The sequence below is a fragment of the Loxodonta africana genome, chromosome 2 (assembly GCF_030014295.1).
Source record: "Loxodonta africana isolate mLoxAfr1 chromosome 2, mLoxAfr1.hap2, whole genome shotgun sequence".
Taxonomy (NCBI): Eukaryota; Metazoa; Chordata; class Mammalia; order Proboscidea; family Elephantidae; genus Loxodonta; species Loxodonta africana.
Genome location: NC_087343.1, coordinates 103848203 through 103874810, shown reverse-complemented (window position 1 = coordinate 103874810; position 26608 = coordinate 103848203). Strand labels below are relative to the sequence as shown.

The window sequence follows — 26608 nt, the reverse complement described above, 5'->3', positions numbered from 1 at the left end:
TGGACTCCCCGGCCTGCCTGACTTAATAACACAGGCCACGTGCAGGGTGCTCAGCACGTCTGTCGCTCCTAGGCTGTCACACTGACGCTGCTGGAGTGGGGGAGCAGCGGTGAGGGCTCTCTGCAAATACAGTCTCCCCAAAGAGCTCTTTTTAAACTATAATAATATAATATAATAAAGCCCAGCATTCTCAAATACATTTCTAATTGTATAATGCAGTTTTTAGAAGAGCAGTTCGAAGGAGTAATTCTACTTTAATTGTAATATATTATTACAATTAAAAACTTCGAAATAAATAATAATAGTAATGGATTTTAAGCCATTGAATAAAATAAGAATTCATGAGTCCACACTGCTATAAATGAATGAATGAATACATAGGGAGAAAGGTAATGCTCTTTCTTATAGAAGGCCAACTGAAAAATACAGAAGGAATGATGGAGTGCGCACGGGAGAAAGATGTAGCAGTCGACCTCCTTAAAGATTAAAAAAAAAAATGTCGAGTCATGTTCTGACTCATAGTGACCCTATAGGGCAGAGCAGAACTGCCCCATAGGGTTTCCAAGGAGGACTGGTGGATTATGAACTGCTTAGCAGTTCTGCTTAGCAGCCTGAGGTCTTAACCACTGCACCACCAGGGCTCCCCTTGAAGATTACAACCTTGAGAACTCTATGAGGCAGTTCTACTCTGTCCTCTAGGGTTGCTGTAAGCTGGAATTCACAGCAACAGGTTTGGGTTTTTGGTTTGCTGGAGTAAGAGAGATAAAGTCATAAAATTTTAAAAGAAATGTGGAACCCAACTTTTCCTAAAGCCGAACCCAGCCACGATAAAGACTTTGGACCCTGAGCTTTGCTGTGTGAGGAGAGGGCAGTATTTCAGGAACAACGACCTCAGGCTCAGCTAGTGGCAACTGAGCAGTGACTCAGTGCCTCGATGGAGTGACCTCCAGGCCAGACAGATGGAGGGGACTGCTTTAAAAAAAAGAGGGGAAGCTCATCTGTACCACTTCCTACCCCAAACCCCACCACACAGTCAAAAGTATGGGGTCCCTCTGGCTTCCCCTTCACAGGCACCTTATTTCCTTTTCTTTCGCTTCTGTTAAATAAATTTGTTGAAAGTAAGAGGTCCTCCAACTCTAAAAACCAAAACCAAACCCACTGGTATTGAGTTGATTCCAACTCACAGTGACCTTATAGGACAGAGTAGAACTGCCTTATAGGGTTTCCAAGGCTATAAATCTTTACATAATCAGATCGCCATATCTTTTTCCCTCAGAGTAGGCTAGTGGGTTTGAACTGCAGACCTTTCAGTTAGCAGCTAAGCACTTTTAACCACGGCGCCACCAGGGCTTCCAAGTCTAATATGTTATAATTCCCTGAGTTGAAGCCCCTATCCTCATAACACTTCTTCATGAAACTATAGCTTAAATATTTCCTATTTTTTGTTCCTTAGTATTTTCTTTAATTAAAAAAATATATATTTAAAAAAATTTTAAACTAAATCTCAGCTTATCTACGTTTCACTGGCATTCATTTCTTCTGTGGCAAAAACAGCACAGGATGATCACTCAGGCCATACCCCGACAGGGACGGGCCTGGGCCTCACAGCCCCCAGGGTTATGCAGCCGTCAGACTCTCTCAATGACGGTGAATATGTTTATGCACCTGAGTAATACAGATGAGTAATCGCATTGTTATGATATAAATTTTCCACAGACTCTTACGCTGCAGGCCAGGAGATGGGGGGCTCCTTCCCTTAGAGATGACGAGGGACATTATTGTTCCCCTAACGAGCTGTGCCTGTCACATTCCCCAAGTTTCATCCTCCCTCCAAGTCGGGCCCTCTGATCATCTGCATCTGAAACACCTGGTGTGGTTATTAAATATAGAAATTCCTGGGCTTTGCCCCAACCAGGCTTGGAACCTAGGAATCTGCATTTATAACCACATTAGGTAAACTAAGGTAAGTATAAACTACCCACATTCAGCATCTTTGTTAAAGTGTGGTTGCCAGACCAGCATCGTCAGCATCAACTGGAAGCTTATTGGGAACACAGAATTGTTTCTAACCCAGACCTGAATCAGAATCTTCATTTTAATAAAAACACCACTGATTCAGTATGCTCATTAAAATATGAGAATCACTGCTCTAGATCTTGTTTCCCAAATTTTGGTCATTTGTACATTACCTACAAGATATATATATTTTTAAATCTGCCCTATCTATATTACATTTACTTAATATTTTCTTTAAAGGAGTCCCTGGGTGGGGCTAATGGTTAAGTGCTCAACTACTAACCAAAAGGCTGGCAGTTCGTGTCCACTCGAATGTACCTAGGAAGAAAGGCCTGGTGATCTACTTCTGAAAGGTCAGAGCCATTGGAAACCCTACAGAGCACAGTTCTACTCTGACACACATGGGGTTTTAATATTTTCTTCATGTAGATTCACTTTTAAACTTTTAATTTAGCCTTGTCTTAAGCAAAAATATCTACAAGATCATGAGTTTGATGTGCTAGTTTATTTTTTATAGCACATTAAAATACATGTATAATTATTAAAATAAAAAATTTTGCCTGTTTAACACTCATCTCATAAACCACCTGTGATACAAGGTTTGTAGGGTGACGCTCACGCTGAATGCTGCAATACTTTCCACAATACACAAAGAATTTATCCAGCTCCCTCACTTGTATTACAGATGGAAAAAGTAAGCACCTTAACTCCGTGTGCTAGAAGTGTGTTGACAAAGTTAACACAGATATTTATGGCAGAGCCAGGACCAACATCACAAAGCTATTTCTTTCTCTGTTGGGTGCTTATTCCTTTGCAGAGCTTCTCCCCTCCAGGCTAGAAGAGAAGTTATTTCTTAATGCGATAGGACTGAGCTATGGTGGCAAGTTGGATTTTAGCAGAAGCCGCCACCATATGGTTGGGCACTGTCCCCGACTGTGAAGCTTTAGATTCTGACTGCTGGACCCTCTTGTCTCTCCCTATGAGCTACCCACCGTACCTTGAGAAATTCCTTTTTTGCTTGAACTAGCCAGAGTGGATTCTGTTGTTTGGAACTAACAACTTTAACTTCAGTCTTGTGTTGAGAAATTCCTAATGCAATCCGAACCTCAGTTTCTTCACCTGAACAATGAGGAGGCTGAAATCAAAGTTGTCTGAGAACTCTTACAGCAATAAAATGACATGCCTTATTATGGACCACAACTATTTTCATATTGGCTTTAATGAAAAGAGTCGGTGATAATTTCTGCTGCTTCAATAGTACGCATTATTAATTTGCCAAAAATTGAATTTTAAATACTAAATATTTTACAGTAATTAGTTTGAGTTAGAAACATCTCTGTCACTTATGAGCTTTGGCTCTTCTAAGCCCAGAGTTACATGGCAGAAATGATGTTATTTGTGCTCATGATTACTCATTTTTGTAAGAATTCTCATCAGACAGTTCTGCAATACATGGTAACAATGCTACAATACACAGCTTACTCATAAGCTGGAAATTCAATAGTTAATTTTTTAAAACAAACTTTAAGGTTTTCTCAATAATTTTTAGAGTATGATTCTTTTTTTTTTTTTTTTAAACTTTCAAGTTGCATGTGTCCAGAATCAAGAAAACCCCCTTTTGACATCTAAGTCAATTGGCATAATAAAATCTATTAAGAAAACATTCTGCATCCCACTTTGGAGAGCAGCGTCTGGGGTCTTAAACGCTAGCAAGCGGCCATCTAAGATGCATCGATTGGTCTCAACCCACCTGGAGCAAAGGAGAATGAAGAACATCAAAGACACAAGGTAATTATGAGCCCAAGAGGCAGAAAGGGCCACATAAAGCAGAGACTCCATTAGCCTGAGACCAGAAGAACTAGATGGTGCCCAGCTATAACTGATGACTGTCCTGACAGGCAACAACAAAGAACCCTTGAGGGATCAGGAGAGCAGTGGGATGCAGACCCCAAATTCTCATAAAAAGACCAGACTTAATGGTCTGAGACTAGAATGACCCCAGAGGTCATGGTCCCCAGACTTTCTGTTAGCCCAAAACAGGAACCATTCCTAACCAACTCTTCAGACACAGATTGGACTGGACTATGGGATAGACAATGATACTGGTGAAGAATGAGCTTCTTGGATCAAGTAGACACATGAGACTATGTTGGCATCTCCTGTCTGAAGGGAGATAAGAGGGTAGAGGGCGTCAGAAGCTGGCCAAATGGACATGAAAAGAGAGAGCGGAGGGAAGGAGTGTGCTGTCTCATTACGGGGAGAGCAATTAGGAGTATATAGCAAGGTGTTTATAAATTTTCGTATGAGAGTCTGACTTGATTTGTAAACTTTCACTTAAAGCACAATAAAAATTAAAAAAAAAAAGATTACAGTCTTGGGAAAAAAAGAAAACCCCCATTTTATCCCTTTTATTACAAGGCTTTTCATCAGAGGGCCGTGACTAATTCTCACTGCCAATTGTATCTACTATTTTTTCATGTCTTTTCTGAATGTATTTGGAGGATAGTATTTTGTCTACTGTGTGTTATAATAACTGCTTAATAAAAGATTTCAAGTGATAACAAATACTATTGCCTCTAAACAAACAATCAAAACAACCTGTTGCTATTGAGTTGGTTTCAAGTCATGGTGACCACATGTTTTACAGAGTAGAACTGCTCCACAGGGTTTTCTTGGCTGTAATCTTTATGGAAGCAAATCACAGGTCTTTCTTCCATGACACTGCTGGGTGGGTTAGAACTGCTAATCTTTAGGTTAGCAGTCGGGTGCAAACCGTCTGCACCATCTAGGGACCTATAATAATTAACTGTTCAATAAAAGGCTTCAAGTTATAACACATACTATTACCTCTAGCTTTTCTAAATGATGCACAGGAGTGGTAATTTTTTAAGAGATGATGTACTGAGTCATGGCCCTTCCGATCTGGCATCAAAAACAAGAAATAAGCAAGTATACACATTTTTTTTCTGCAAAAACAAATATTTAGGAAACTGGTGAAGGAAAACCAGTCAGAAAAACATAGTAAGAAAGTGCAAGAGGAGAGATAGGATTGAATGTGGGAGACAGCAGTGTTTTAGAAGCCAAGGAAAGAAATTCACATTTCCATTCAGTAACAAATTATTTAAGTAAATTATAATTATCATTGTAAGTAATTATAAATTTATAACTACATTATAATTTACTTGAATAAATTATAAACAATAAATAATAACACAATAAACATCTACCTGGTTGCTCTGTCTCCCCTCCCCCAGTTTCCTGAGACAGAACAGGGTTTGGGGGATGTACCCAAATTCTTTATAACCATTTCATGCTGAACGTTTGGATTATAACTTCCTGTGTGAAAAAGGATAGAATAGACCCCGATTCTTATGACTAAATTCAAGAAAAAACTGGGTGTGCTTTTCCAGAATGCACTGATTCTCCAAAAATTTCAATAATAGCAAGTAAAGAAACTACCAAGGATTCACTAAATCTCATTGGGTTGAAATTTTGCTAATGAGGCTTCTCAGTTTTAAAGTTATAATTTACGTATAAGTTAAATAAAGATCCTAATACTATCAAAGATAGGACATGCCTGGAACATCTTTTTTAGTCTGAGACTTCCTTGAGTATGAGACTAATTACAGTAACCACAGCAGCAAAGCTATGTTTTCCAGTACCTACTAATTGCCAGGCCCTGGTCTAAGTGTTTTATATATTTTATTTCATTTAAACCTGTCAATGGCTCTGACAAAAGAAATCTTATTCCTAATTTACTGACAAGGAACTGAGGCTTAAGTGGTGCTAAATAAACCTACTAGTAATAAGCAGCAAAGAAGAAATTCAGACTCAGGTTTGTCTGGCTCACCAAGCAGTCTCTTAACCACTGTGAGCCTCGATGCTGTAGTGTCCCCAACACAATAACAGAACGGCTAAAAGAGAGTAGAATCGGTTCTGAATTTATGTTAATCCCAAATATTAGTTCATTCTCTCTGTATTTTGGAAACCTGGTGACGTAGTGGTTAAGAGCTACCACTGCTAACCAAAAGGTTGGCAGTTCAAATCCCCCACATGCTCCTTGGAAACCCTATGGCTCAGTTCTCTTCTGTCCTGTAGGGTCACTACGGGTCGGAATCAACTCGATGGCAATGGGTTTGGTTTTGGTTTTAGATTCTCTTCAGTGATGATCCTTTTTACTGGCTGGCAGAAGAGAAGATTTGAAAAGATGTAATAAAACACTCATGGGTCTTCCACTGGGATGGTGGTAAACTTTGGGCTTGGGTTGGCTTTAGAGGGCCCAGCTTCCCCTAAGATCTCAGCTGATTCCTAGTTTGGCACCTTTGGGAACTTGGAGAGGAGCCAGGGCACCAGGAGGCACCAAAATATTATACTTTTACCTAGCAAGTGACATGTATGAGGTTCACAGACCTCCATATGATAATCGCCAATTTTAAAGGGAAAATGCTTATTTTAAATAGCTATATATATAGTACTGAAGTGGATTAAGTTTTTAGATAATGTTGGGGATAATGGAAGACTGCAAGGTTTAAATGGGCTGAACCTATTTTACATATTAAAAACTACTAGCTAAAAAAAAAAAATTTTTTTTTTCTTTCAAAATTGTAGTTTCCAGTCTGTGTTTCCCATGATTTTTATCTGCATTTTCTTAGATCTCTTTCCTAATCTCTTGGAGAGCCCTGAATATTAGACTTTTGAATTCCCTATAGGATCGCTATGAGTTGGAATCGACTTGATGGCAATGGGTTTGGTTTTTTGGTTTCATCAGGCATTTCCAGTGCCTTTTCTTCTGCTGGAAAGTCAACTGGTGCTTTATTCTGCTGGCTTACTGGAGTCATCTTGTCTTTTTTTTTGTTAATATGTTTTGATATTGTCTGCTGTCTCTGAGACATTCAGGTATTGTTTTCTTTATTTATTAACTGTAGGATTGTTTGTTTCGTTCTACTTTTTTGGTTATGTCTGGGTGGGTGTGCTAGGCCTGCTTTGTTGCTGGGCTCCATAGTTCTCACCTTGTCCTGGTATGCAGGGCAGGTCCAGCAGGAGGGGAAGGGGTAGAGATGGGTTGTTTGTTTGCAGCGTGAACCAGGCCAGGGGTTGGAGCAAGGCCACCATGGACTATGGCGGGTGGAAGGGGTCCAAAGCTTGTGGGAATGGGCCTGGGGTTCAGGCCAGGTCCCCTGGGTGCTGCAGTGGGTGGCAGAAGGGGTCCGGAGCCAGTGGGGGATGGCCTGGGGTTCAGACTAGGTCCCCAGTTTGCCACGGCGGGCAATGGGCAACGGGTAGCCAGGAGTCAGCGGGAAAGGGCCTCGGGTCCCGGCTGGGTGCCCTCAGGGCTGTGGGAAGTAGGACGGAGGTGAGTGGAAGGAGGGGGTGCAAGGGAAGGGGCAGATGGGGTTAGATGGAGAAGGGCAATTGGGTGGGTTAGTACTCTGGTTCCCAGAAGTCAAGGTCGCCAGACTGGGGTGGTTATAACTGCTGTTCCCCAGAGGGGAGGGGGTTGTAGGAGAGTGCTCCTGTGGTTAATATTAATGGGTGAGAGGGTCTGGGCTTCTCCTTGAGCTGCAGCCAGCAAATACAGTCTTACTTAGCCTGGGTGCGTCTATGTGGCATCTCTGTCTCCTATTGGGAATTGCGTGGTGGTGCCTTTCTGCATGTGGAGCTGTTGGCTTTATTCCAAGATGGCAACGCTGAGTCATGTTGTTTGGTCAGGAATCTCCACTTCCTATCTCTCTTCCTTCCCTGTTTTCTTCTCCTCAGTGATTTCCAAACTAATAATGTATCCCTTCATTTAAGATTCAGGTTCTAGGACTGACGTCTGTATATGTTTTCCTTTGTTGCAGCAGGATGGCTTAGTACCTCTGACTAGTCTGTTATCTTGGCTCCACTCCCACCTGTAGTTTCTTGTCTTGAAAGGTAATGTTTCAGTGGTTTTTATAAACTGCAAAACTCTGAAGTGTTATATTACTCAAGAATGCTCAGTTAGAGCTTTTGAGACCCAGAATTGAAGACCTTGCATAAAAAGGAAGCCTGGGTTTGAATCCTACCTCTATCTTACTAGTTTTGTGATCTTGTCAAGGTCACATAACCTCTCTGAGCCCTGGTTTCCTCATCTATAAAGGAATATTAACAGTGTGTTCTCCATAAGGTTGTTGGGGAGGGGGTATATAAATTAATTAGAGCACTTAGCAGACAGCCCGGTGTAACTGATACTCATGAAGACAATTTGAAAGCTTTTCTCAAGAAGTGAGATGGCTGTACTTCTACTGATAAAATGCACAGAAGTCTAATGCTATCTACAGATATTTATGATAATAACTAATATTTACCTGAACACTTACACAGTATATAAATGGTTTTAAAAACCAGTTGCCATGGAATCAACCAACTCATGAGATGCCATGTGTGTCAGAGTAGAACTGTACTCCACAGGGTTTTCAATGGCTGATTTTTTTTGGAATTAGATTGCCAGGCCTTTCTTCCAAGGTGCCTTGGGGTAGACTTGAACCTCCAACCTCTCAGTTAGCCATTGAGTGTGTTAACTACTTGCACTGCCTACGGACTCCATAAATGGTTTTTACTAGATTTTAAGTCATTCAAATAATTATTTAAAAAATTACATCTCCCTCAACCCCCGCTCCAGCAGAGAAATAATACTTTGTTCAAGAACTGTCAGTGATACAATGATATTGTCTTCCCCACAGTCCCCATCCTCTGATGATATACTTGTAGAGTACGGGTCTTTTCCCGCATAGAAAAGGACTGACCTTGCTGGTAGACGTTGTTCCACTAGCATGTGTTCTGGAGGGCTGACTGCTCCCAGGGCTTGCTGCATTTTTCTTAAAATAGAAAATATTAGTTTTAATGGGAGGAAACAGCTCAACAATGTTGCCAAGTGCAAATCTTCATACCAATACAAATATCTTCTCAAACAAAAATCAGACTAACATACTAAACGTACCCAATCTGAATATATGTTTTTTAATTTTTAATAACTTTGCCTAAGGGCTATATAAATATTGAAAAGGAAGAGTAAGTTGAATAAATCCCAGCTGCTCAATATTCAATGATCTGAAAAATTTTAAAAATCTTCAGAAAATATTTTTTGCAAAGATATTCATCACTGTATTATAATATCAAACACTGAAAGTACTTAGCACGACCCATACATTATTCTAAGTGTTCCAAGTATTTTATGTACCACGTGTAATAACTTATTTAATCTTCACATTAACTAATATAAAGCTGGTAGTATTGTTATCCCCACTTTATGGGTGAGTAGACTAAGGAATAAAAAAAATAGAAGGAATAAATAACTTGGCCGTGGTCACTGCTAATAAAAAGCAGTTGTCTGCTTTAAACCCAATTTTCTTACCAGCCTAGGCGATAGGGCATTAAGTTAAAGCACAGCAATAAGATGAAATATCAAGCAGTTATTAAAAACCACACTTTAGAAGAATATTTAATTAAAGGAAGACACATTGTTTATATTTTATACAAAGTCACATCATAAAACTGTGTATAGTTTGATCCCTGAGGTACACATGGGGTTATTTTCTGATGATGAGGTAAAAATGATTTAAAAAAAAATATTCTTCTGGTGCTTTTTGTATTTAATTATATATATAACTTTTGTAACAGAAAAGAACACTATATGATAAAAAAATAAAAGAAAAAGAAAAACGAAGTAGTTGCTTTCTACGTAAGGCCTTGGTATGATATTGTATCTTTTACTTATGAATAGTTATATTTCAAAGAAGCAAGCACGTAAAGCTTTATACTTTCAAATGGTGGGATTATGCTTCAAGGTATCATATCAAATATGAATCATGTACTCTAAACACTGGGCACATAAAGGATGGAGATGTACTAATTAGCTGATATATAAAACACTCAAGAGCTGTACATGATTACAAAAAAATTTAACCGTAACCTAACAATGTTGACTACAACTTTAAATATTTAATTGAGAAAATTTGGTTTAATCCTTTAACATTTAGAAGAAATTTGTAGCAAGATTGATATTGTTTAATTTTTTGAAAATGTCTGCCATTGAAGACTGAGCTGAAGCCTTCTTTTCCTTCAGCTATATCGCCATAGCAAGCAAAAACCCCGAAACTTAACTTTCTGTCCTCAAAGTATAATTTCTTCTTGTCCACTGGTGATGACTCACAGAGTACTGCAGGAACATTGCCAAAAACCAGGGTGGAAATATTTTTATAAAATGGTCATCTAGGGGGCTTCATAGGTATTTTTGCAGGGGCCTCAGGTTCCCAGGCATCATCTGTAGACCAAATTATTTAAATACTCTCTCCCAAGCATACATACACTACCATCCACCAAGAGAAGAAAAAAACTAAACTAAATAAATATGATAAACGAAAGAGGTAGTAATGTAGGTAGGATAGGTAAGATTGTGAAAAGAGGATGGCCAAACTTTATCCAGATCACAATTATTTTCTAAAATATAAAATGTATTAACAAATAGTTTCTGATACCCTACTGTGTAATCCAGTTCAAAGTTAGGGACTGGACATAGAAGAAAAAGAACTTACCCATTTCAACCAACTCATTTCTGAATGAGAAGACTGAAGCTCAGAGAGGTTAGGTCATTTGTCTAGAATGACACAGCTCCCTATACTCCAGCTGCTAGTGTTTGGTCTCAGCTACAAGTGAGGCAGGCCACATTCCAATCCTGGGCTAACTACACTTTCCATTCACTACGTCAAAGCCCACGTCCCCAACCCTGGTTTATCTGCAAATGAATCCTACTGCTTATAACATGTCAGCTAGAATTTGCCCATGAGAATTAAAAACAAATAAAACCCAACAACTTGCTTTTTGGCTGAGTTACAAAACTATTAAGTTACAAATAATAACTTTAAACTTAATATGTCTGCTTATTTTCATTTTTACTGCTACACCAACTCAAAGTTTACTCTTAAAAAAATGACTTAGGAATAAATTCAGTGTCTTTTAACTCACCTAAGGATCCTTCAGCTTTCCTGTCACTTTGGAGTGACCTGTCACTCCAAAGCTTGGCTTGCCCCTCTAAGCTGCCTGGATTGCCTACTCTAAGCCAAAGAAAAAACCAAACCAGCTGCCATCAAGTCTGTTCCGACTGAGCGACCCACAGGACAGAACAGAACTGACCCATAGGGCTTCCAAGGAGCAGCTGGTGGATTTGAACTGCTGACCTTTTGGCTAATAGCTGAGCTCTTAACCACTGTGCCACCAGGGGTCCATTTGCCTACCCTAGACAGGATCAGTTTAGTTCAGATGAAATTAGGTGGAATTTATAAAAATCCTTCATTAGGTATTCATACAACAAATATTTATTAGGCCCCTAGTCAATGTCAGGCACAGAAAACAAAATACGAAAGCACAAATATACAGAGCCCAGACGTCTTATCCTCAGGTTAGTAACCAAAGCTTAATTATAGATTGTTTTGGCTGGTGTCTAAGACCTGGCTCCCATTTTTCAAATGTGTTTGACTTCGTGTATTCATTTGCTCATTCATTCAATGGATAAGCACTTATTGAACCCTGCCTATGAACCAGGTCCTATAGTACATAAAACCAGATGCCAGGAACTCAACAACTCCATGGAGACTCCATGTGTGTCAGCGTAGAACTGTGCTCCATAGGGTTTTCAGTGGCTGATTTTTCAGAAGTAGATCTCCAGGCCTTTCTTCCAAGGCACCCGAGTGGACTTGAGCCTCCAAACTTTCCATAAGCAGCCAAGCACATTAACTGTTTGCACCACCCACAGACTCCTCTATTCTAGGTAAACCAAAAACCCACTGCCATCGAGTTGATTCCAACTCATAGTGACCCTATAGGACGGAGTAGAACTGCTCGATAGAGTTTCCAAGGAGTGCCTGGCAGATACGAACTGCTGACCTTTTGAGTAGCAGCCGTAGCACTTAACCACTACACCACCAGGGTGTCCCTCTTCTAGGTAGTGGGGATATAATGACCAATCAGATAAAGCTCCTGTTATCTTACATTCTAGGAGTACTTAGACTCTAAGTAAGTCAACAACAACAACAAAAACAAACAAAAAACAAGATTTCAGAAAGTGAAGAGTGCTATAAGACAATAAAACAGGGTAATGTAACAGAGTGACTGGCTGAGGACTGCTTAGATAGGTTGGACAAAGCAGGCCTATCTGAAGACTGAAACCCAAATGTTGAGAGGGACCCAATCATGTCAATATTGTGACCCTAACACCTCGTAACATGTTTTCTTCCTTTCGAAATGGGCAATTGAGAGCTTGACATAACTAATGCCATGATACTCTAAGTAACTTGTAAGTTTTTTGTTTTTTTTTTGGCTTGGTATTTTGTACCAAGCAAAAAAAAAAAAAAAGATATTTTCAATGTCTTCTTTTTACTACACCAGCTGCACTGGTCTCCTTCCAGAGGGGTACAGGGACTTCTCAGCTCTTACAGCCTTGGCCTCCCTCCTTTTCTTTGTTCTCTTGGGAGATGGCCTTCAGCCTGCAAGGCGGCAGCTAGGAAGGTTACATGGTGCTTTTGGTCTGCAACTTTCTTTCTGGCTCCTTATCTTGGTCAAAGTAAACTTAGCAGGCCACTTCCACTAGCAGAGAGATTTTTACGTAAGTTTTTTTTTGCCTGTTACAGACGTACAAATCAGAGTCCAGATGTCCAGCATGCATATCTTTAGTTTAATAAAGCGTTTCTTGTAGTTGTTTTATGATGTATAGTCATCCAACCATCTGTGGGCTACATGCTTGCAAAAATGACATATAAGCTCTGATGCAGAAATTGCTTTTCAGGACTCCATAAAGACAGCCTGCACTGCCGCCAGACTTCCCGTTGGTGTCACTTCCTAATAAACTTTCTCTCTCTTTCTAACTTGGAGTATGTTTCATTGGCTTGACTGCTCCAGGGCACAGGCCCCAGCTAGGTAACAATATGGGATTGGTATAGGGGTGGGAGAGTGAGAGGAGAGTATGTGTATTCTAGGCAGATAAAGCAGCACGTGCAAAGGCTCTGAGTTGGGAATGGGCTTGGCAAGTTATAGGAATAGAAAGAAGCCAATGTACCTAATCATGGTAGACATAGGCATGTTGTTAGTTGTTGGGTGCCGTCGAGTCGTTCCGACTCATAGCATCCCTACGCACAACAGAACGAAACACTATCCGGTCCTGCACCATCCTCACAATCGTTGTTATGCTTGAGCTCATTGTTGCAGCCACTGTGTCAATCCACCTCGTTGAGGGTCTTCCTCTTTTCTGCTGACCCTGTACTCTGCCAAGCATGACGTCCTTCTCCAGGGATTCATCCCTCCTGACAACATGTTCAAGGTATGTAAGACGCAGTCTTGCCATCCTTGCCTCTAAGGAGCCTCCTGGCCGCACTTCTTCCAAGACAGATTTGTTTGTTCTTTTGGCAGTCCATGGTATATTCAATATTCTTTGCCAACACCAGAATTCAAAGGCGTCAACTCTTCTTTGGTCTTCCTTATTCATTGTCCAGCTTTCACATGCATATGATGTGACTGAAAATACCGTGGCTTGGGTCAGATGCACCTTAGTCCTCAGGGTGACATCTTTGCTCTTCAACACTTTGAAGAGGTCCTTTGCAGCAGATTTGCCCAATGCAATGTGTCTTTTGATTTCTTGACTGCTGCTTCCATGGCTGTTGATTGTGAATCCAAGTAAAATGAAATCCTTGACGATTTCAATCTTTTCTCTGTTTATCATGATGTTGCTCATTGGTCCAGTTGTGAGGATTTTTGTTTTCTTTATGTTGAGGTGTCATCCATACTGAAGGCTGTGGCCTTTGATCTTCATTAGTAAGTGCGTCAAGTCCTCTTCACTTTGAGCAAGGAAGGTTGTGTCATCTGCATAACGCAGGTTGTTAATGAGTCTTCCTCCAATCCTGATGCCCCGTTCTTCTTCATATAGTCCAGCTTCTCGTATTATTTGTTTAGCATACAGATGAAATAGGTATGGTGAAAGAATACAACCCTGACGCACACCTTTCCTGACTTTAAACCAATCAGTATCCCCTTGTTCTGTCCGAACAACTGCCTCTTGATCCATGTAAAGGTTCCTCATGAGCACAATTAAGTGTTCTGGAATTCCCATTCTTCGCAGTGTTATCCATAGTTTGTTATGATCCACACAGTCGAATGCCTTTGCATAGTCAATAAAACACAGGTAAACATCCTTCTGGTATTCTCTGCTTTCAGCCAGGATCCATCTGACATCAGCAATGATATCCCTGGTTCCACATCCTCTTCTGAAACCGGCCTGAATTTCTGGCAGTTCCCTGTCAATATACTACTGTAGCCGTTTTTGAATGATCTTCAGCAAAATTTTGCTTGCGTGTGATATTAACGATATTGTTCTATAATTTCCACATTCAGTTGGATCACCTTTCTTGGGAATAGGCATAAATATGGATCTCTTCCAGTCAGTTGGCCAGGAAGCTGTCTTTCATATTTCTTGGGAGTGAGCACCTCCAGCGCTTACATCTGTTTGTTGAAACATCTCAATTGATACTCCATCAATTCCTGGAGCCTTGTTTTTCGCCAGTGCCTTCAGAGCAGCTTGGACTTCTTTCTTCAGTACCATCGGTTCCTGATCATGACATAGGCATATGCAGTATGAAATGAAACAGGCTATCAGATCTAGGTATTAGTCTGAGGACTGATGTGGGTTCAGGCTGGCCCTACAGTCAGGTATATTTGGGACTGTCCATTTCTTCTAGGCCCTGGCCTGCTTGCTTGTCTTCTCTGGGCACTGTCTGGCTCCCATGAGTCCTCTCTTGCCTTCAGAAGAAAAGTTCTCAAAGTTCTCTGACTTCATGTCACCTGCATGTTCTTTTGCAGGTGTCTTCTTTATCACTTTACCAGTCCTTTGACATCCTATCCTGGTCCTGGACACATCTCCCACCTGGCTAGATCTCCATACTCACCAGCTAGTTGAGAAGGCTGAATCTACTCTTACACAGAACAGAATTCATCTACCCACAGTAAGTGGAAACTCTCAAAACAAGTTCATTTATGTATTATTCTACATAACATACAGATAAACTCTTGTCTCCAGAATAAAAGATTAAGAGGTTAAATGAGGGTGCTGATGCCATGATAAGTTCATATTTTGAGTTAAATTCTTTTTCTTCATTTTCATAAATCCACATTGAGCAGAGTTTTCCATGCCAATCAATCACATTCCTGCTAATATTTATGAGCACCTTCTCATTTAACTCAAGTCCTGCAGAAAGTAAAGCGACTGTCAGGAACAACCTGTCCCTCATCTTATATGTCTGTTCTCAGGTCTGGCTGAGTCATTTCCTTCTTGCAGTTGAGCATGTCACAGGGCCCCAGGCCTAACGATTGACAGGGACAGAAGTATAATCCTCCACTCTGTCTCTGCTTCTATTGGACCCAAACTGAGGACACTAAGTCCAGTCCATTTACAGAGAACTTGTGTACTCTATCCTGCTCAGGCATAAACTTTGCTTTGATTCAGCTTCCCTCTGTGTCTCATTTTCCATCTATAAAGAGGGACTAGTTATACCAACAATTTCCTACATTTCATTGTTGTTGTTAGGTGCTGTTGTGTCGATTCTCACTCACAGCGACCCCATGTACAAAAGAAACACTGCCCAGTCCTTTGCCATCCTCACACTCATTGTTATCCTTGAGCCCATTGTTGCAGCCACTGTGTCAATTCATCTCATTGAGTGTCTTCCTCTTTTTCATTGACGCTCTATTATACAAAGCATCATGTCTTTCTCCAGGGATAACTTGTATCAGGAGGGACCGTTTTAGATTTGTGGAAATCAGAATGATTTAATCTTGCTTTATGGTTTTCTTGAATAAAAAGAGGTATAGTAAAAGGAAGAAAGAGGGAAATGAAGAGGTAGAGAAGTGAGTTACAAAATTTGATAAGAGTACTAAGAAAGTCTATGGAATTGGCCTTAGGTTAAAACACACACACACACACACACACACACACACACACACACACACACAGTTGCTCTTGAGTCAACTCTGACTCATGGTGACCCCATGTCTTTCAGAGTAGAATTGTCCTCCACAGGGTTTTCAATAGTTGATTTTTCAGAAGGAGACTACCAGGTCTTTCTTCTGCGATGCTTCCAGGTGAGCTAAAACCTCCAACCTTTCAGTTAGCAGCCAAGCGCATTAACTGTTTGCATCACCAAGAGTCTCCTTGGTCTTAGGTAGAATTCTTAAAATAGGTTATTTTATTATCATTATGGAGCCCTGGAGGTAGAGAGCTTAAGAGCTTAGCTGCTAATCAAGAAGTCAGCAGTTCTAATTCACCAGCTACTCCTTGGAAACCCTATGGGGCAGTTCTACTCTGTCCTCTAGCATCGCTATGAGTCAGAATCGACTCAATGGCAAATGGTTTGATTTTCTGGTATTATCATTACAGGATATTAGTTAAAAGCATACACTCCAGAGAGTGAGTTCAATTCCTGGCTCCAGTACCAAATAAGTGTGATTTGGGGCAGGTTATTCAACCAAGTGGAAACCCTGGTGGCGTAGTGGTTAAGTGCTACAGCTGCTAACCCAAGGGTCAGCAGTTCAAATCCACCAGGCGCTCCTTGGAAACTCTACGGGGCAGTTCTACTCTGTCCTACAGGGTCGTTGTGAGTTGGAATCAACTCGATGGCACTGGGTTGGGTTTTGGATTCAACCAAGCTGTGCCTTAATTTTCTCACCGGGAGAATGGGGTTGCTGTAAGGACTAAATGAGTGACTATAAGTGTGTGTATGCATTGCATGCATGTATGCATGTGTGTAATGCCTATATAATAAGTAGTTATTATTAGCAAATAATAACTAGTTCTCTACTACCTTTAACAAATCTACAGGAGAATAGTGCTTACATAATTCTCTTCCTCTCCTGTCAAATTACTTCCACTAATATGTTAATAATTAATATGTTATCCCTCCTAGCAATACCTGCAACTTAGAAAACGACTCAGGGGAAGGCAATTCTCATCTTAAAAATTAAGGAAGTTGCTAATGGTAGAATTTCAGGCATTAAAAACAAAACTACCGGGAAAAATATTATTAGATGGTGCCTCCTAAATACATGTATTTGATAAGATGGTCCAGTCCCTTCAAGGTTAGAGATGGTGTGTATTTCTAAAAAACCAAAAACCAAACCCATTGCCACTGAGTTGATTCCAACTCTTAGTGACCCTGTAGGATACAGTAAGAACTGCCCCATAGAGATTCCAAGGAGCAGCTGGTGGATTAGAACTGCTGGCTTCGTGGTTAGCAGCTGAGCTCTTAACCACTGTGCCACCAAGGCTCTCACTGCCACTGAGTTGATTCTGACTTATAGTGACACTATAGGTCAGAACATGACTGCCCCATAGGGTTTCCCGGGCATGGCTGGTGGATTCAAACTGCCGACCTTTTGGTTAACAGCTGAGCTCTTAACCACTGTGCCACTAGGGCTCTCACCTCTTTAAATTACATAACACTTTTTTTTTTTTATATTCATATATGTAAGCAACTTTCCAAGGAAAATATCACAGTTTTTATCCGATTCCAAAGGGACATGGACCAAAAACTTTTAAGAATCCTTGCCCTTCAAACTGCCTTTGTGCTAAAGTCTTTATTTTCTGTCCATATTTAAGAGATGCTCTTCTGCTTAAATGTGTGTATGTCCATACACACACAAGCACACACAACACAGACACACATACACACACACACAGAAGCAGCAACATCCTTGCTCTGAAAGTACCTCATAGGGGCTCTGAAGTCCAAAGCTAAAAGATTCAAGTATAAAACATTTCTCTTTTTAAAGTCTAGGCAGACAAACACCTAGATTCAGTTCTGATCATTGTCAAACACTCTCTTCCCTTATTTTATCTATGTGGTTTATTTTTTTCTCCTTGCTTAAAAAACAAGAAAAAAAAACTTTTAGAATAGAGAGAAAAGTAGAAAGAAAAATATGTAAATTACTCAGAATCCTCACACTCAAGACAACAACCTTATTATTTTTTCTATTTTTATCCAAATACAAAAATACGTATAAGTATGTTACATAAATAGAATTGTTAGGTCTTTCTTGTCTTTTTTTACCTAACATAAACATTTTCCCCTGCAGCTAAATGTTCTTCAAGCATGACAACCTTAGGCGCTATGTCTGTGCCACAACTTACTTATCCAATTCCTTACGGCTGTGCGTTTGTCTTCCCCCTAGTTGTTATTATTAAAAACAAAGCTATGATGAACATCCTTAAACACAGGTCACTGAGAACACCTCTGATTAAATATTTGGGAGAAAGAACTGGAATTTCTGGGTTAAAAGGCTGAATCGTTTTTCTTATTCATGAATCTCAGTCACTTAATTCATATTTCTGAATGTCCTTTATGTTTTTATTAAAGAAAAGGTTTAATCATATTTGTAACTTTTCCAATCTTTTATAAAAGTTTCAAATATATGAAGTCAAACTCAACTCTCTTTCTGCTTAAAAACAAAAAAACTAACATATGCAGCTTCAAAAAGACAAAACAACAGTGTGTTAGCTTTGCTGAGGCTGGAAATATTTTATTCCATAAATTTTTGAATACTATTTTTTTTATAACCCAGCAAGGAATTACCCCTTTTTAGCCACTGGGTGTCCCCTGAACTATACATTTAGCATTGAAGCAGATACCACTCTATCTTATCTAACAAAAACTTCAGCCACCTCTGTTCTTTGTACCTAGTAGTTAAGAATCATCATTATATACATTCAGGGCTTCATTAGTCATTCAGCCTTCTCTCTCATTATTCGGTGAAATCGATGTATGATTTCAGACTTTACTGAGTCTATTTCCTGTTTTAAGAAAGCAAACAGAAAACAAAGCAACACAATTATACTCAGAGAAGCAATTTTCATGCCAAGCACTCAGTGAAACCAAAATTGCAACGTGAATGAGATGATTTTAGCTCTCAGTTTCCTTTAAAAGAAATGTTTTTCCTTTAAAACTTTATTTGCAGATTTCAGATTTAAGAGTGCTGTTTCTAAGTCCAAATTTTCTGCTTCTAAGACCACTTAGGGACAGAGGCTTGGTTTGCAAGAGAAAGAACCTAGTGATGCCGATATTAATATGAATAACCAACCAGGAAGTCTGGAGTCCTAAAGATTTAAATAAACATATTTTTAGAATTCACTTGTGAGTTCTCTCCAAATAATGCCTTTCCTATTTGATATTGTTCAAGTAATAAACGACTTCATTTACTATAAACAACTGCCATAGTATAGCACCAAACAAGCCAAGAAATCTGTAACCCATGATGTGTCTTGGCCTCACTTATCTTTTCTGTATAAAGGCTTATTTTGACTTTTTTTTTTCCTTTTATTTGCTAGCCATTGCACAAATCCATGTACACTGGAAGAGCCATCTGTGCAGAATCTCTACTTACTTACCACCCCTCAACCATCAGCATGGTACAATGGATGCCCTCTCCTATCACTCCACAGAAACAGCGCCAAAGGGGACATAAGATACTCTAATCCCCAGTCAATCCCCTTACCTCAGTTCCCATCCGTCTGGAAATATTAACAGCTTAGACCCCGCTGACTCTCTGTTGCCTCTTCCAGCCTTCCCACTGATGATGCTGCAGTATCCTAGGTCCCATACCCCTTTGACTGCTTCTTTGTCTTGTTAACCGATTTCTCTTCTGCTTTATTAATATCTGCTTTTAATTTCTCTCTTCTGTTTCTACACTCTTTTCCTCAGTAATATTAACCAAGAATTTCGGCAGGGAGGGTTAGAAGAAAAATAGAATGGGATTTCGAGCTGTTTCAAAAGAAATATTTAAAACAGTTAAAAATTTGAGCCCTGTCTCATCCATGGTTAGAAATCGGTAAGAGGTTCCACCTTTATTGCCACCAAGCTTTCTTTATTAGACTAATATTAAGCATGGTAATAATGAAGTAATAATAACGATAGCTAACATTTATACATGGAGCACTCTGTATGTTCCAAGCATTCTTCTAGACACTTCGTATGGATGGTTTCATTGATCTTCACATCAACTCTTACTTAAGAACCATTATTGTGCCCATTTTACAGAAGAGAAAACTGCCCTTAATTAGGCTAAGTAACTTGCCTAATGACACACAGCTAGGAAGCGGCAGTTCTTCCCAAATCTAGGCAGCCTGACTCAAGCCTTCATTCAGCAACTACAATATGCTGCCTCCATTGAGACTACAGACTGGTGATGTATTAACTGGGTTATGGGTGTGGCTCTGCAAAGCACCCACAACAGATGAGAAAGAAGATGCTCTCCATATGGTATCAGAATGACAGATAATTTTTGTCCTGAATGTTATAAACTTCTGAATTTCTCTCATAATTCAACCTTAATATGTCTTAGAATAGATGGGCTGTTTGGATGTCTACATGATATTTGGTGTTTTAATTGTAAGTTTTGCACTTAAATTCATGTACCACTCATGAGAGTTTATCTGATAGGTTCTACATAAGAAAATAATTTTATAACATCTATGGAAACAAGTTTCACTCATAGGAAGGCAAGGAGTAACCTATATTATGTCGTGATGAGATACATGTAGAAGAAGGCAAATGTATCAAAAACCACACAGAAAAATCCTAGAAAAGAGGCGACATAGACTGCCACATAATTGTTAATTACCTCCAAACTCATACACCTCAAGCCTCTCTACTGAAACTCATAAGGCGTTTTGCACAATTAATAAATGGAACAGAGCCTAAAATGAAACACCATTTCATTGGCTCTAGCCAAAGAGAACTAGAAAAGTGGGCACTTGATTCAAGAAGCTAAACACTGTCGTTATGAGGCAATTCCAAGAATTCCAGGTATAAAATATTCTCACTAGCAGTTCCTAGTCTCTCATCTTTTCACAGAAGAGTGTAGAACTGTACTAAACCACAAAGAAAGTCAATCAATTGTCAGAACCTAGGCAGAAACTCCACTGTACTCAAAACTCAGAAACTGTATGGAAAAGCACAATTGCTGAATCACTTGTTTCATAAGGTCTGAAACAGAGTAAGCCAACTCCCCTGAAATCCAGTAGAAAGATCCTTTGTCCCTCCTGAGTGCTCAGATCCCTCATTCAGAAATGCAACCATCTAGAAAACCAGGCAGTCACACCTCTTTGGTGGAAGTCTTCCTTTTGAGGCAGCCCATCTTTATCTCCCCATCAGTGCCTCTCTTTCTAAATAAAGGCAAATAAATTAAGCAGGAGGTGGTGTGGGTTCAGTGGAGTGGGGCAAGGTGTGGGAGCATGGTCTGTGAGCAAAGCATGGCAGCAGCACACTGCATCCTCGCAGTAGTTATCCTAGGAAGGTGGACTCGGGTGCAGAGATAAGAAAAGCCCGTCAGTAGTACATGCTGAGGAGTGAATTTTCCCCATGCATTTCATCTCATAGAGATAGTGTTCTGTACTGAATGAAAGCCCACTAGGCACTGGGGGGTTTTTCCAGCCACGCACACATCCACCTGTCAAACCGCTGTAGACCTGAGGAGATTCAGCCAGCACAGAAGTGGACAGAGTGGGGCTAAGGGCGATGTGCTCATGACTGTTGAAAAGCTCTGGATGTGAACAGAGCTTGGGCAAACAGAAAGAAACCTGGGGGGTCTAGAAAATAGGCAAAGAAAGGAAGATAGCATCATTATTTTAAAGGTGAAAGAGGCAGTAGATCTCATAAAATGATACACTATAAGAAGAAAAAAAAATTTAAGTTTGGATCCTCAATAGCAAATAAAAATTAAACCTGTATTGAACGTTTCAAAGAGCAGAACTTGGATGGTAGAAATAAAAATATGGAGGACAAACTTCAGAATCTGTCCCAGAATGCAAAGGTAAAGGTCAGAGAGAAAACTGCAAGGCAGAAGATTAATGGATGTTTAATCTCACAATTAAATGTATGTTTAAGGAAAATATAAGAAAACTGAAATAAGAATAATAAGTAAAAAATTAACTCCATAACAGGAATTCCAGGAATTCCATAATAGGCATATCTGGGCAATATTTTTATTGGAAAAACAAACAAACAAAAAATCTTAATAAGTATCAAGGCAGGAAAGATAAGCCTCCTAAAAATAAGTCAAAATTTGGCTGTCCCGGATATCTTCTCTACAGCACAAAAAGTCAGAAAACCATGGAACAACAGGTACAGAGATTTGAAGGAACAGAACTGTTACTCAAAACTATAGAATTTTGTACAAATTGGCTTCCTTGAGTGAAGTCAACAGAAAAACATGCTTAGATACACAGACTCAGAAAATAACCATTCACATTCTCCCTATGAAAAAAATTATCTTAGAAAAATATTCCAGTCAGTGAAGAAATAAATCCAAATTGAGAACTACGAAAATGAAGAAACTGCAGTCCAAGAGAATTCTGGGACTTCCCTTAGACAGTTTAACTTTGCAAATCAGACATCAAGTTGGATTCTGTGTTGGCTACCAGAATCAGGATCTCCAGGTAAGCCAGCCAGGACTGCCCTTGGTGTGCCTCTTCGGCTTTGCTTCTTTCTTGGCACTAGGGCATGAACTTGTTGAGCCATAGTCAATTCCCTTGTCACGGTCCAAATCCTCTAAAACAATATTTGCTACTGTACTCTTCCAGCATTTGCTAACAACAGCTAAATCACGTGCTTGTTGGAACACTATCCCAGAAGACTACTAAAACAAGAAGTATGTATTTCTCCCTCAGAAACAAAAACCAAAATAATGACCAGATTAATTGCTATATTAAATGCCAAACTATATGAATAATGGTTTCCTGTGTATTTAAAAGCAACAATGACTGATGACTTTTATTTTTAATTGAAAAAGATTTATATATCACAAAGCACATTATTTATCATTTTCAGTCTAGGCCCTGTTAATGATATTCTTTTGTCAGTAATGCTTAAAAATCAGGATATGAAATAGTCGCTAAATATATTAAAATATATATACATAGAAAAAAGATATAGAGAAATACACTGAGACATAAATAGTACTCATCTCTATGGATTCTAGGATTCTACATGATGGCTTTTGTTGTTGTTCTTTACATAAGGATTTTTTTTTTTTTTAATTTTTCTTGTGCTTTAGTGAAAGTGGTTTGGTTTTTTTTTTTTTTTGGTTTGGTTTAGTGAAAAGTTTACAAATCAAGTCAGTTTCTCATACAAAACCTTATATACACCTTTCTATATACTCCTCCCCCACGTATTTGTCAGTTTGTCATACTGTGGGGGGCTGTGTGTTGCTGTGATGCTGGAAGCTATGCCACCGGTATTCAGATACCAGCAGGGTCGCCCATGGAGGACAGGTTTCAGCTGAGCTTCCAGACTAAGACACAATAGGAAAAAGGACCCGGCAGTCTACTTCTGAAAAGCATTAGCCAGTGAAAACCTTAGGAATAGCAGCGGAACATTGTCTGATAATAGTGCTGGAAGATGAGCCCCCAAGGTTGGAAGGCACTCAAAAGATGACTGGGGAAGAGCTGCCACCTCAAAGTAGAGTCGACCTTAATGACGTGGATGGAGTAAACCTTTCAGGACCTTCATTTCTGATGTGGCATGACTCAAAATGAGAAGAAACAGCTGCAACCATCCATTAATAATCGAAACCTGGAATGTAGAAAGTATGAATCTAGGAAAATTGGAAATTGTCAAAAATGAAATGGAATGCATAAACATCGATATCCTAGGCATTAGTGAGCTGAAATGGACTGGTATTGGTCATTTGAATGGGACAATCATATAGTCTACTACGCTGGGAATGACAACTTGAAGAAGAATGGTGTTGCATTCATGGTCAAAGAGAACGTTTCAAGATCTATCCTGAAGTACAACGCTGTCAGTGATAGGATAATATCCATACGCCTACAAGGAAGACCAGTTAATACGACTATTATTCTAATTTATGCACCAACCACTAGGGCTAAAGATGAAGAAATAGAAGATTTTTATCAGCTGCTACAGTCTGAAATTGATCGAACATGCAATCAAGATGCATTGATAATTACTAGCGAATGGAATGCAAAAGTTGGAAATTAAGAAGGATCGATAGTTGGAAAATATGGCCTTGGTGATAGAAACAATGCCGGAGATTGAATGATAGAATTTTGCAAGACCAATGACTTCTTCATTGCCAACACCTTCTTTCACCAACATAAACGGCGACTATACACATGGACCTCGGCACATGGAACACACAGAACTCAAATTGACTACATCTGTGGAAAGAGATGATGGAAAAGCTCAGTATCATCAGCCAGGGGCCGACTGTGGAACAGACCATCAACTGCTCATATGCAAGTTCAAGCTGAAATGGAAGAAAATCAGAGCAAGTCCACGAGAGCCAAAATATGACCTTAAGTATATCCCACCTGAATTTAGAGATCATCTCAAGAATAGATTTGATGCATTGAACACTAGTGACTGAAGACCAGACGAGCTGTGGAATGACATCAAGGACATCATCCATGAAGAAAGCAAGAGGTCACTGAAAAGATAGGAAAGAAAGAAAAGACCAAGATGGATGTCAGAGGAGACTCTGAAACTTGCTCTTGAGCATTGAGCAGCTAAAGCAGAAGGAAGAATTGATGAAGTAAAAGAACTGAACAGACGATTTCAAAGGGCCTCTGGAGAAGACAAAGTATTATAATGACATATGCAAAGAGCTGGAGATGGAAAACCGAAAGGGAGGAACATGCTCGGCATTTCTCAAGCTTAAAGAACTGAAGAAAAAACTCAAGCCTAGAGTTGCAATACTGAAGGATTCCATGGGGAAAATATTAAACGACGCAGGAAGCAGCAAAAGAAGATGGAAGGAATACACAGAGTCATTATACCAAAAAGAATTACTCAATATTCAACCATTCCAAGAGGTGGCATATGATCAGGAACCGATGGTACTGAAGGAAGAAGTCCAAGCTGCTCTGAAGGCATTGGCGAAAAACAAGGCTCCAGGAATTGATGGAATATCAATTGAGATGTTTCAACAAACAGATGCAGCGCTGGAGATGCTCACTCGTCTATGCCAAGAAATTTGGAAGACAGCTTCCTGGCCGACTGACTGGAAGAGATCCATATTTACGCCTATTCCCAAGAAAGGTGATCCAACCAAATGTCAAAATTATAGAACGATATCGTTAATATCACACGCAAGCAAAATTTTGCTGAAGATCATTCAAAAACGGCTGCAGCAGTATATCGACAGAGAACTGCCAGAAATTCAGGCCGGTTTCAGAAGAGGACGTGGAACCAGGGATATCATTGCTGATGTCAGATGGATCCTGGCTGAAAGCAGAGAATACCAGAAGGATGTTTACCTGTGTTTTATTGACTATGCAAAGGCATTCGACTGTGTGGATCATAACAAACTATGGATAACACTGCGAAGAATGGGAATTCCAGAACACTTAATTGTGCTCATGAGGAACCTTTACATGGATCAAGGGGCAGTTGTTCGGACAGAACAAGGGGATACTGATTGGTTTAAAGTCAGGAAAGGTGTGCATCAGGGTTGTATTCTTTCACCATACCTATTTCATCTGTATGCTGAACAAATAATACGAGAAGCTGGACTATATGAAGAAGAACGGGGCATCAAGATTGGAGGAAGACTCATTAACAACCTGCGTTATGCAGATGACACAACCTTCCTTGCTCAAAGTGAAGAGGACTTGAAGCACTTACTAATGAAGATCAAAGACCACAGCCTTCAGTATGGATGACACCTCAACATAAAGAAAACAAAAATCCTCACAACTGGACCAATGAGCAACACCATGATAAACGGAGAAAAGACTGAAGTTGTCAAGGATTTCATTTTACTTGGATTCACAATCAAAAGCCATGGAAGCAGCAGTCAAGAAATCAAAAGATGCACTGCATTGGGCAAATCTGCTGCAAAGGACCTCTTCAAAGTGTTGAAGAGCAAAGATGTCACCCTGAAGACTAAGGTGCGCCTGACCCAAGCCATGGTATTTTCAATCACATCATATGCATGTGAAAGCTGGATAATGAATAAGGAAGACCAAAGAAGAGTTGATGCCTTTGAATTCTGGTGTTGGCAAAGAATATTGAACATACCACGGACTGCCAAAAGAACAAACAAATCTGTCTTGGAAGAAGTGCGGCCAGGAGGCTCCTTAGAGGCAAGGATGGCGAGACTGCTTCTTACATACTTTGGACATGTTGTCAGGAGGGATCAGTCCCTGGAGAAGGACATCATGCTTGGCAGGGTACAGGGTCAGTGGAAAAGAGGAAAACTCTCAACGAGGTGGATTGACACAGTGGCTGCAACAATGAGCTCAAGCATAACAACGATTGTAAGGATGGCGCAGGACCGGGCAGTGTTTCGTTCTGTTGTGCATAGGGTCGCTATGAGTTGGAACCGACTCGACGGCACCCAACAACAACAACATATACTCCTAGTTGCTCTCCCCTTAATGAGACAGCACATTCCTTCTCTTCACCCTATGTTTCCGTGTCCCTTCAGCCAGCTTCTGTCCCCCTTGGCCTTCACATCTCCCCTCCAGACATGAGCTGCCCAGATAGTCTCATTTGTCTACTTGACCCAAGAAGCTCACTCC

At 39.9% G+C, this 26608-nt stretch overlaps 1 protein-coding gene across 3 annotated transcripts in view; it reads right to left on the bottom strand.

Moving 5' to 3' along the window:
- CAST (calpastatin) overlaps positions 1–26608 on the bottom strand; it is a 128945-nt gene that overhangs the window by 82962 nt on the left and 19375 nt on the right. For all 3 annotated transcript variants that reach the window (XM_064274272.1, XM_064274275.1, XM_064274281.1), the window contains exon 3: positions 8781–8852. In XM_064274272.1, the coding sequence (XP_064130342.1) occupies positions 8781–8852 (72 nt within the window). The remainder of the gene's footprint in view (positions 1–8780; positions 8853–26608) is intronic.